The sequence below is a fragment of the Ptychodera flava genome, chromosome 21, assembly GCF_041260155.1.
Source record: "Ptychodera flava strain L36383 chromosome 21, AS_Pfla_20210202, whole genome shotgun sequence".
In the NCBI taxonomy this organism is placed as follows: Eukaryota; Metazoa; Hemichordata; class Enteropneusta; family Ptychoderidae; genus Ptychodera; species Ptychodera flava.
Window position 1 is genome coordinate 5,628,708 of NC_091948.1, and position 12,449 is coordinate 5,641,156.

At 40.4% G+C, this 12,449-nt stretch overlaps 1 protein-coding gene across 1 annotated transcript; it reads left to right on the plus strand.

The window, feature by feature from the left end:
* The first annotated feature begins 1,409 nt into the window (after positions 1-1,409).
* On the plus strand, positions 1,410-6,603 carry LOC139120928 (membrane frizzled-related protein-like). The gene is made up of 7 exons (XM_070685518.1): positions 1,410-1,532; positions 2,373-2,467; positions 2,750-2,934; positions 3,163-3,322; positions 3,607-3,645; positions 4,776-4,886; positions 5,240-6,603. Exons 1-7 carry the CDS (start codon positions 1,507-1,509, stop codon positions 5,479-5,481), a joined length of 858 nt encoding a protein of 285 aa, XP_070541619.1. The 5' UTR covers positions 1,410-1,506; the 3' UTR covers positions 5,482-6,603.
* The last annotated feature ends 5,846 nt before the right edge of the window (positions 6,604-12,449 follow it).

Consider the following 12,449-nt stretch of genomic DNA (forward strand, 5'->3'; position numbering starts at 1 on the left):
CCGTAGCCCTGCTACACCCTGGCCCTGCCCCTCCCCTGCCACGGCCCAAACTTACTTCCGAGTCCTCGGCGAGAAGCAACATTTCACCGATGCTTTTTTGAAAGGAAGATGTTATTCGCACAGCAGTGGTGCGGATAAGGAATCTAAACTTTTTATTCGCATCGCAGAGTGTGTCTAGCTTTGATGTACCAAAGCTTGGCAATCGCTATTAATCCAGGTCCCCTAGTTTCCTCTTTTCCCGTTCCATAGTACGTATTTGAGACGTAAAACTGCTTGTAGGTGGAATTTGACACGCATTTGTACCATTGTTTCAGTTGTTTACTTCATGTATCCGAATGGTTTCGGGAGGCAAGCTCAATATGTCCAGTCCATAACCTAGAGTAACCGGGGCCAAAATTATTTTTGTCAGCGTCGCTGCTAGCTGTGGGTCCATATAGCTGTGGTGTTTCCTGAGACTGGATTCCCGCCTTTTACGGGTTGGTTTTGACTTTTACGATTTTAAACCCACCACCGGACCCACAGTTAAGGGCACATATCCTCCAAAAAAGAGATATGCCGTTATTTTACGTTGACATTACCAACAATGCGTTCCACTATTTATTTATCTATTGCATAATTTATTTCATATTTTGCTTTCTTCTCATTTCGTCATTGACGTGTTTGGGTACGGTCCAGTTCAGTCGTGATAATACTATATAACAAACAAATCATATTCTATTTTTCAGAAGGAGCTGCATGTAGAACCCTGATGAATGAAATAGTTCCTGATCATGTTGTGTAAGAGCTTTCTGTGCTAGCAAAATGATCGAGAAGCGAAGCGTCAGATCTAAAATTGCTGAAGTGCCTTGACATGATGGGTTGAAAGGTGAAATTTGTCACCGATATCCAATTAAACTAATTGTTATGTAAATTATACTGTTTCAGTTATTCCGGGGGAGAATACTGCAGTGATTGGGGAAGGGTCAAGCTTTAGAATGCCGGACGAGGGGGAGGGTCACATTTTACATTACACATTACACCACCCTGTAATTACTGAATGCTCCCTTATTGAGATTGAGACTCAGTTTTCAACAATAAGCTTAATGCTTGACACTACACACTTTCGACATGAGTTTTCAGACGCAACGAAAATACTGGGAAGCACATACAAAGCTACGACATATTTCTCTATAGCAAATCTCTATGTAGTATGCACTGAGAGTTGCCCTGGAGTTGTCTATTGATCTCATCTGAACAGATTGTATTCATGTTAGGATTCGTATATAGAGGAGGGGACATCATCTAATTATTTTAAAACCTTACAGAAACAGACATGACGACGAGAAAATATCATGCTACCAAGACAACGAAGACGCAACGAAACTGTGTCGACAACTCTTATTGGTCTTTAACAATACACGACCATTCCACGAAAAACGGATATCTCACACTGTTTCCTTTGCCTTGTTCATATACACACCAGATTTAGGAGTTGGTAAAGGCGAATTCGGAAGAGAATATTACTGAATGAAGACAAACAGCATGCCTTACAGGTAAGAAGGGGAGATGAGGCGAGCAATAGAAACAAAGAAATATACATAGTGAGGGGAAAAAAGATCTAACTTGAAAGGTGCAAGTTTCTGGAAAAGATGGAGAGGAAGGCTTACTTTCGAAAGATGGTCAAATATAGATCCAGAGAACAACAAAAAGACGTCAGCCACACTGGCAATGTTTACTTAACATTTCTACGATTATGAAGTTTTGATCAAACGAAATTTCTAAGCTCACAGCCGAGTTTTTACTTACTTTTTCATAGATTTCTTGTGTCCGCGCACAAGGAGTGCCGACGTTTCTGCAACGAGCGGATTACACGTTTATTACTTTTTCTCCGTTGTGTTCTTAGTTACAATATCTAAAATGCCTGATTCAAATGAGAGGGGATAGTGAGCCACTATTCTCCTTCAATTGCTAAGCAAACTGGCGGAGGAAGATACGAAATATTGCAGATATTATTCAATGAGGCCACATTTAAACGATTTAGCGATGAAGAAAATTATTTTTTGAACGTCATATTTCATATAGAAGACAATACTAAAGTTACGACAATTTGCTAACTCAGACCTACAGGTTATCATTTCTAGGCATGGAGGAGAGTAAAGTAGATCAGCATAATTTCTTGTAGTCGGACTACCTAAAATAATGTAGATTTATCAGGTTTTGTCTAAATTCTGCTCTTAGAGTTCGACTGACATTTGCATCCTCCGATTCTGCTTACAATTTTTTGACGTCGACTGAAATATTTCATTGTTCCCCGTTCAGTTATACACTTTGACGGCTAGGAAAAGCAGAGTGGGTACTACATTGTAATTTCCGAACTCTTTTTTTCCCTCCAGCTCTTTTACATTGTTCTCCGTGATCCTAGCATCGTTACTCGTGCTGGGAAGTTGCGCTGGCCACGATTTTGTCGAGGCAAGACCGACATTAACGCGTAAGTATCCTGAGATAGCGGTTCTACCTCCATAATACCATCCAGACATTGCAATGATCACGGGCCGTCGCCGTTTTCGCCGTGCCCTAAACTGTATCAAAATTAGCAGGGCGAAAAATCTGATTAAAGACAGGAAAGTTAATCTGTGAAACGTAGTATGAGGGAACACACTGAGTGTTACTCCCCTTTGATTTAAATTCTATCATACAGAATATAGCCTGTACAGTTCGATGAATTGGTCAGTACAACAGAGCGACTAAATCAGCATTCTCTTTCATTTAGACTGTGGTGGGTTCCTCAATGAGTCAGAAGGTGAAATCATGTCTCCAGGGTATCCTCGGGGTTACCCTAGTGACCAACTGTGTATTTGGCTAATCGAAGTCCCCGTGTACCACTACGTACGTCTAGAGCTGCATTTTGTGGATTTGGAGCAGGCGACGATAAACTCCTGCTGGGATTTCATTGAGGTAAGAATTTCGCAGCAGCGGAAAGACTTTGGCCTATTTTAAACAGAATTACAATATGTTCGTTTTGTACCGGAGCTTTATCCACTTATAGCCATTTACCTACTTCTGGTTTCTATTGCACCTGGCCGACCGAGCCTTTACCAATTTCTCCTTTGAATTGGCAAGCAGACTTGCTGAGAAATAAATGTAAACTGAGAAGAAAATTTTGTGTTTGTCTTCTTCCTGCAGGTACGAGAAGGCAACAAGGAAGGCACTTTGTACGGGATAGAATGCCACCGCTACTCGATGGGTCGTGTTTCATCAAAGAGTCGATGGATGTGGGTGAAATTCAAATCGGACGCCGCCTATGAGGGCGCTGGCTTTCTCGCCAGGTGGTCCTCTGTTCCTGGTATGTACAAGCACGGTTACTGCCGGGGTACAACGTTCACCATATACCTCACAGCGTTATCGCTCAAGGGTCCGGGGTAAATTGTCACATTCAACAGAAAGTCGGAAGACAAAAGGGAATCTGCAAATAGAATAACTTTTATTTAATTAATCTTTGTAATACTAAATTTGTCAAAACATAATTTAAAGACTTACTTTGCAACGACGTTAATGAACATCAAAATACATAATTTGATCTTTTTTAATAGTTTACATGTACTTGATATATTTTCTTTTATGTTCAAGGTGGCGATGACGGTGAGAGTTATACGGCCCCATTCTTGGGTAAGTATTGATCTTTTCACTTTTCTCAGACTTGTCTTTAGCTGGTCATCAAAGTCACGACGAGAACTAACGCCTATTGGTATTGTTATTCAAAACCTTGAGTTAGAAACCGATCACACTGTATCCATAGTAAATATATTGTTTTCTGAATTTAGTACTAAGAATGCTTGACTATTTACTGCTTGTTTGTTGAGTGTGTGTTTATTAGGGTAGAATGCGTCTTGGAAACACTGTTTTTACTGTATCTTTCCTAGATCCTGTCCGCTGCTTCTGTGAAGTCATTTTGAAGCGCGCGGAACTTTTCACCTCTTTCTTCTTTAAAAAATTGGAAATTAAATTTTACTGTATAGAGGTCATTTCAAAAAAGGTAAATTTTAGGTGATAGTTACTCTAGTTTCCAACTTTGCACGACGGTGACTCCTGACTTACATTCTTTCTTATTGAAGAGAACAGTTTAATGATTGTTTATGTTTCCCACAGGAAAGTTTGAGCAAAATTAAAATCTGTCCTTTCTGCACCATATTTGAGTCCCCTAAACGATTTGAGACAGTGTTCATGCATTTCGCAACCCTGGCGTGACACGGACACGGATTTTGTGAACAAGTACCCGTGCTAAACTCTGATAGGAATTGAATACAGTATCCTTGGCCAATGTCTTGTGTGTTATGGTGTCACAATGTTGAGTGCAGCTGAGTATCTGTTGATCTGCCACAGGTCATCTTGTTTCGCCTGTCCAGTAATCATCGTTCGAACCACTTGGTCTCAAAGGTATACAGTCAGCTGTAATCTAAATATGCCCATATATGGTCATAGGGGCGTTCCTTGGTATTCAAAATGCCCATGTAAGGGCGCTGTTTTTAAAAAGCGGCCACCCGCTTAAAATCTGTGAGTAGTTAGATTTCCTCCTTCCATGGTAACCGTGGCAAAATTGGAACAGATGACAGTATACCTTTAACCTTTTCACCACCATGGTTTTTCCCAAATCCATTGTTTTCTATGGTAAAGTTGGACCTGTATACAGGAAACTGGGGGTGAAAGGGTTAAAGCTGTCCTCCTTATGATGACGCTGCGAGCCGTCTCCTTACTCATCGTCGATTTGTCAAGGTCTTTCTTACGTTCCTACTTTTCAGCTTGTGGTCATGAGAACCAATGGCGATGTGGCAACTATGAATGCATCCCTGCCAACCAAAAGTGTAACAGGAAGAACAACTGTGGTGACATGAGCGATGAGTTGGACTGTGGTATGTACATAGTTTTTACCTTCTCAGCGACCAAGCACAGTGTTTAGAGCCTCAGCAACTGTAACTTTCACAGTTTGGTACTTCTGCACCACCACATAGTAACATTTTCTTTGTATACTCAACTATGTGCGTTGAAATCCCTTCTTGTACTTCGCTTGTCTGACGTGTGGCATTCTGTTCGGTGCATACATTATTGTCTTGCAAATATTGGCCATAAGTCACCGCTGCCAGAAAATGTATTTGCATTTACTTCAGAATTGAAGCTAAGATATTAAGGCTTTCAATCTCTTCTCACTCCTTTATTCTTCATTTGCAAAACTGCTTGAATAATATTTGTATCTTTCCGATTTCAGGGCCAACTAGAACAAAAAAGAAAACTTTAAGGTTGGTTGTAGCCATGGGAGCGGCGGTTTTTGTGGTATTCATTATTGTGGTAGTGTTCAATCTTTACGTCTGTAAATGCAAGCAACGGATGCCAGGACGGGGATTGGCGAGACATGCCGAGAACGATGCAACCAGGCACATCACCAGGGTCGGGCTGTGCCTTGTGGTGCCAACGAAGGCAGAGAAGTCGTGGTGGGAACAGTGTCAGTAGTCTGTAGCAACCTGTTACACGACCCAATAGTTGTACTGGAGGAAAGAAATCAGATGAACCAGTTTCCGAACCCTAATACCGTGCGAAGTGCTTTCACTGCCTATATCGGAGGAGAACGATCCGACAGAGAGCCACCGCCGTATATAGCACATACCAAAGACAAGGGCTCCGCCATCGACAAGGGAAATGGTGATCTAGAAGGACCAGAGGGGTCAGATTGGAAGAATACGACGTCATTCCATCCGAGATTGTTGCCGCCAATCGATACCATGGCTTCCTTACCACATGTAGAGTAATTCATAAAAGAAAAGGTCACCTTAATTTCATCTCACTTCTTTACAAGGTGACCAAAACGCTGTAGCGCAATACAATTAGGTAAGAAGTAAAGCAGAATGTATTTGCTCACGCTATTTCCACTTGAACTGATTTTAGAGGTTAATAGTAATCAACGATGGGGATGATTTACTTGTGATTTATTTTAGAATTGACTCCATGGTTAAATTTAAGTTTGGAAACGACCAGATTCACACATGTACTGTGAAAAAAAGTAAAGAAATGCCGATCGCAATATGCGAAAGAAAATAATTGCAGTTATATAAATTTTTAGAAAGCTCTGTCTGTCTGTCTGTCTGTCTGTTTGTCTCTCTCTCTCTCTCTCTCTCTCTCTCTCTCTCTCTCTCTCTCTCTCTCTCTCTCTCTCTCTCTCTCTCAATGTTACATAAACGTTGCAACGTGTAACTTTTTGGATGAACTTGTAGAAAACATATGTATCCGTCGCCGACCCAGACTGCACATTTAACGTGAAATTCATCGATCGTCAGCACCACAAACTTTGTTGGGTGTACCGGACGTGCAAACGTTGATGATAAAAAACTTCAGCAACTCCTGAAGACGTTCCTTTCAGATTAGTGAATGTGAAGTGGAATTTCGTCGTATTGTATACCATTTCGCTTTATTCGTTGTAATCTTTTACACCCACTGTTGTAATAAAAACATTATCTTTCTGGATTCTGCAAGAAGAGTGCCTTCCATTTATGTCCTCGACATTTAAAGTTTTATCATGTCTAGGAACTAGACCATCACTTAAACTCAGATTTTTTTTCATGAAAATAATTAGAACTCAATTAAGGGTATCCCTTTTTTACATTCTTTTCCTGAAAATATATCATTTTATCAAATTATTTTCTTTCCAGTTTGTGTTTCTCTGAAATTTCATGATTTCTGTTTTCCAAAATTTAGGTTGGAATATTTCCAAAGAAAAGCCTGATTCCCTCTTGGTTTTCGTAAAAGGGAAACTCTTTTCTGTTCTGTTGAAGAGTAAATTTAAAGCAAAAGTGGAAAAACAATAAACGTACTATATACGTGTCTTTGTCTTCTGAAACATTCAGTCATGCTAACAAGCTCTTAGCTTTCAACGTTTTAGAATACTTTTTATCTTCAAGCCACACAACAAAACATTAGTAATGAAGGTTGTATTCTAATGTCCTCATGAATATTCTTTAAAAATCAGGAAAAAAATGATAAATCGGTCATACAGACATAAAATGATACTTACTTTCATCACATAAACTGGTCCGGATCGGCACGCACATATGTGACGTGAGGCCAAACACACTTAGTTGCGTTTACTGTGCGCATGTTTTAATTATCCACGGCCCCTAATAGAATGTGATGTGATAAATTTAGACATGGAAGGCATGTCTAATGAAATTTCATGTTGCCAAAGCTTTAGCGATTCCCTATAACCGAAAGTGGTGTCAGGACTCTACAGACCCAATGGTCTGCAAGCAGCATAATGCAGCGCTGTAAATCCGTCGATCGATCATCTTATGAGTAACGTTACGGTTCCGACTCAATGTGGACGTCGAACCTGGCCATAAACCTGGAAGTTACCCCTAAACATAAGTTCAATTGAATAAATATATACCGTATGATCTTCAGATAAAGACGGCTCGAAGCATCAAGCCATTCTTAGAAAGACGATAAATTTCCTTCATCACCTAAAAAGATTCCGTAAATTCCGAATCGGATCTACAGCGAAGCGTAAGGAAGACATCAATTGTAGCCTGAACTCTGCAGCGCCGTGGATGTGTTATCGAAAGTCGACAACAAAACAGAGTTTCCGCCGAGTGACGAAAGTTTAAAGGTATCTGACGAGCTCGATATGTGTCACTGCAAACATTAAAGTCCGTAAGGGAGCCGTCATTATTTACGGCCGGGGGGGGGGAGGTCGGAGGAATTTCATCGAAAACTCAAAAATTCCGAGTAACCCCCGCAAACCATGATGAATTTGAGTAACCCACCTCTCTAACACAGACATTTTGACTGACCCCCCCATTTTGAAAAGTTAAATTTAAATACATGTATTTGTATAATTTACAAAAATACAGCAATAGTAAAGACCATTCAAATCCTCTTGCACCCTGCTAGATTATCCTCCGTTATATCTCATGACGGTTGAAAAAGATGAAACCAACAAAATGAAATTCAAAGTCACAACAAAATATAGATATAAAACGTCACATTATACACATCATCCAACCATATAGTATATTATTTAATATGGATGGGTACCATGACAAGGTCTTCACTAGCATATCTGACGGGGTAGAGTTTGAAAGTAGAAGGGAGAACATGCGGGAGCCTGAGGGGGAAAGTGTCAGAGGGGTTGTACCCTCTCTTGCCTGGAAAATTTTCAGAAATTGAAGTGTGCAATGGTGCAGTATGGTGCAATCTAAGAGGTGTTTTCAATGTGTATTTTTACTGAGTAAAACTGTCAGAATACCCCAAGGGGGAAAGGGGTTCCCCCTCTCGCATCGAAAATGTTTAGAAATTGGTTTGTGAAATGGTGCAATCTGAGAGGTGTTTCAATGCATTTCGCACCAAAACATGAGTAACCCCCTTCTTTCTCTCAACATTTTGTACCCCCTTGTAGCTTTCAATTTTTTGAGTGACCCCCGGCCCTCACATTCCTCCGACCCCCAGGCCGTAAATAATGATGACTTCTTAAGATGTAAAAATTGACGACCGGGATCGCGACTTGCGAGTTTACACCAGCCGAGACCGGTGACAGCAGCAGAAAACTGTGGCCACAAGCATGCAATGAGGTATACCTTTTTGCATGCTTGTAGCCATAAGTTCACTGATCATATCTCATTCAAATAAAAATATTATTTTTCTAAAGAAAACCAAATAAAAATTGAATTTATGTTAAAACACTTGTGTTTTTTGTCTGTGTTTGTTTTTTCTCTGGCTCGCTGGCTGGTAGGTTTTTCAAAAATCCAAGGACGGCAAACTAAAGAATTTTCTAACTCTGATTACTGTAGCTGTCAGTCGCTAACTTAATGAAACCTGTCTCTGCCATGCCCGCCGATGGCCGACTTGTTTTGGCGTCGGAACTGCGCGAGACAATGATTGACAAGTTCACGTGACGGAATCCGTATCTTTGATTGTTAAAGATGTCGTTAGGTGTATCAACATTTCAACTTGATCGGACTTATCATAGAAACAGTGAAAGTACCATGTAAAGTATTTGCATATCTCCTTGGCGATGGGCCGTTTTACTCATTAAATGAAAGCAACCCCGGGAAATAACGTTAAGATTGCGACATTATTTTGCAATCTGTCACAATTATGTTTTATCCATCCACATCGAATGAAAAGCAAGAAGACTGTTCATGTGATAAATCTACAATCACATGGCATTTATCTCTCTTCACGTCATTGTATACTCGTATTTTTCGCGGAGCCAAACAACTTCTCACCTATGGCTCATGTCTCTCAGCGAAAAACACTTGTATTATATAGAAAAATACAGTGGAATTATATATAATTATCACTTTATAGTTATTACTCTTTAGAGCCTGTACATATTTGTGATGTATTCCACTAATGGAATGGTCTGTGATGCCACTCCCGGAAAAACTGTACTAAAATTTCCTAGTACCTTGGCCTCCGAGTATCTCACACACCACCGTTTTAAAACACCGATGAGTGATATAGATTGGAATGGGATGGAGTGGAATGGAGTGTAGCAATTGCAAGATCTGATACTTAAAAGTTTATAATTGCTTTTTGTTTAATGGCAACGACGAATACGTTGGTCGTACTTTTAAAACAATTGGTTTTGAGTATCACTTTTCTAATGGCTGCTGTTCCATCAAAAGTAAATTGGTGACATGCTGCCATAACGTTCATATGAAATTACATCGTCGCTAATAATTTTCATTAATACTTGCTGATGCACAATTAAGGTCGTGTATTTTACTGCTCTGACTGCTGCTCTGCTGATGAAAACGACGACCACGAAGACAAGGGAGCCGTAATTTTTTATGGCCTTGAGAGTCGGAGGAATGTGAGGGGGTCACTCAATTAAAATTGAAAGCTACAAGGAGGGTTGCTCAAAATGTGGAGAGAAAGCAGGGGTACTGAATATTTGGTGCAAAATGAATTGAAACACCTCTCAGATTGCACTATTTCACACATCAATTTCTCAAAATTTTCAATGACTGCTCCCCGACAATCGCTTTGGTGTTGGATTTGATGAAAACCGATGAGACAATTGCGGAACCATGGAGCTTGACAAGCAGTCTTGATAACCACGACTGAAACCCACCAACACTATCTTTACATACTGATCTTCAAAGGTAACTGTGGATCATAAACAACCAGTCAAAGGACTGTTATGGAGAACGCGAGGTTGTTTTGCAGTGCGCTTGCGTGTAATCGTGCCATAATCGCCATTACTAGTGTTCTCATAGAAACTTTTCTATTAAAGTGACAATTCAAATTCATGAAAACAATCAGAGTCACGGTCAATCACAGTCAAATATCTATCTCTTTTCGATGTAATACTGGCAGGGCAATAATTTTCTTCTTCTATATTCCTTCTTTTGTGATAATCATGCGTATGTGTGAATTTTTGCTTATTATGAACAACAACAACAACAACAACAACAACAACAACAACTTATTCCAAACTCCTCTCCAGTTGCATGTCGAATGTCACGGCCCTTCGAAACCGACTACCTGCTTGATTCCTCGTAGGTGAACGTCTCATTCTTGCACTTAGAATATGTGTCACAGGCAATGGCTACTCAATTTATTTGAGGATAGTAATTTCCGTTGTGTCGTAGTTAATACTTGTCGACGGGGATTTATAATCTTACAGCCTATTACAAGTGGGTGCCAGACTGATTATTATCCTGAAAAGATCAATCGGGTCAAACGGACACTATCGAGACGGAAATCATGCCAGGAAGAAATTTACTGCAATTAACCTTTCGTAAAATTAATAAAAGCTTACAAGAGTCTACGGTGACACAACTGAACCAAATTGTTGTGTTGTTCGCATCAAAGATGAGCTTCGTAATCTTCATTTGTTTGTTCGGAGTCTTCGGTCCGTTAGTAACAAGTAATGCCATCGGTAAGTAACGTCATAATGAAACTTGGACTTTGTCTCTATTACGCCCTCGAACGTTTGAGAAACAACATGTTCCCTGCCAACCATATGAAGATACAGGCTTTCCGTCGATAGTCAATGCATATACCACTTTGACTGCAAACATGTTAAACATTTACTGATAATTCAAAAATACAACCTTGGGGAACTACTCCGAAAAGGAAGCACGCCGGTTTTCGGCGATTCAGTGTCATGAAAACTAAGTTAAAAAAGTTTATGCCATACCTGAAAGTAGCATGTAAGACATCTTTTGAAAATGGAAGTTGCTCCCACATTTGTCCTTCATAATCAAGTGTGAAAATCCAGGGTTATAAATATTTACAATGATCTAATATTTACAGATAAAATACTATAAAAATGCCAGTCATTATTCGTATGTTGGAAAAAAAGACATTTTTGACAAGAAAAGCCAATGAAATTATGATAACCGTATCTTCAAGATAACTTCATATAAATTAATAGCTGCAGACCTGAGAAGAATGATAAGACTATCAAAGTCCGAACATCTGTCAACAACGGACACCTTACTAAAATTACTTGCCTGGGATGGGGACGAGACGATATGGTGTTCTGAGATCTGCTAACTATTGCTAGCCCAGAACATGTCTGACGATTTAGGAAGGAAATCAACGAAATTAAGTGCTGGAAACGCTTTCACAGATGTTTCGCTTCCTTCATCGCCCGCTTTTCTTGTCACCTGACAGGCAATTTTCTTGTGAAAGGCGAAGAACCTCGATACTGGCAAAGCACAACTTCTCTGAGGAGATGTATGTGGGCGGAGGCTATGACTGTGAGAAAGATGGACGTTTCAAACCCTTGCAATGCTACAATAACGGTATCTGTGGATGCGTTAACGCTTAGGGAGCATTCGTTATTTACGGGGAGGGGGGGGTCGGTGGAAATCAGGGGGGGGGTTGACTTTTACAAAACCGCTTTTCAGGGGGGGTCAAATTTTACAATCAATGATTGAAGGGGGGGGGTCAAATTTTACAAAGGTTTGTGTTGAGTTATGGAAAACAAAATTGACTTTGGAATTTCACCGAAATGTTGCTTGTGTAACCGATGTTTCGAGACGGCAGAATAATAACCGACCGAAGCTCAGCCAAATTTATTTCTCTAGCAGGGCCAACAAGTCCGAGACTGGCATTAACCTCTCTAGAGCAGCAACAGAGCATGTAGCCCTGAGTACAGGTCTGTGTGTTCCTGGCGTATACGGCCTCCACCACGCTGCCCTGCAACGGTCTGTGGAGATAACTGGGGTCTCTGCAGCGAGATTCAAAATGGGGATCGCCATGGGTAAACAACTTGTCGAGTATGTTATGTTTCAGAAAATGAGCGGTTTTGGACGTTAGGAGAAGTCAATCGCATCTTTTCTGGGATTGGTTAGGAGGTAAAGGTAGGCAGGGAAAGGATTTTGCCCCAATAGAGCAGAATTTCGGCCAAAAAGACCGTTTAGTCTTCATTGCGGTCCAGATCCAGGCCGCAGAGACCTCAAGTCTGTTCAAAG

What these genes read in the sequence shown, in the direction of transcription:
- LOC139120928 (XM_070685518.1), top strand. Translation starts at nt 1,507, where the DNA reads ATGAAGACAAACAGCATGCCTTACAG. An exon ending in GGCAAGACCGACATTAACGC is followed by an intron (nt 2,468 to 2,749) that starts GTAAGTATCCTG and finishes TCTTTCATTTAG; the next exon opens with ACTGTGGTGGGTTCCTCAAT. An exon ending in CAGGTGGTCCTCTGTTCCTG is followed by an intron (nt 3,323 to 3,606) that starts GTATGTACAAGC and finishes TTTATGTTCAAG; the next exon opens with GTGGCGATGACGGTGAGAGT.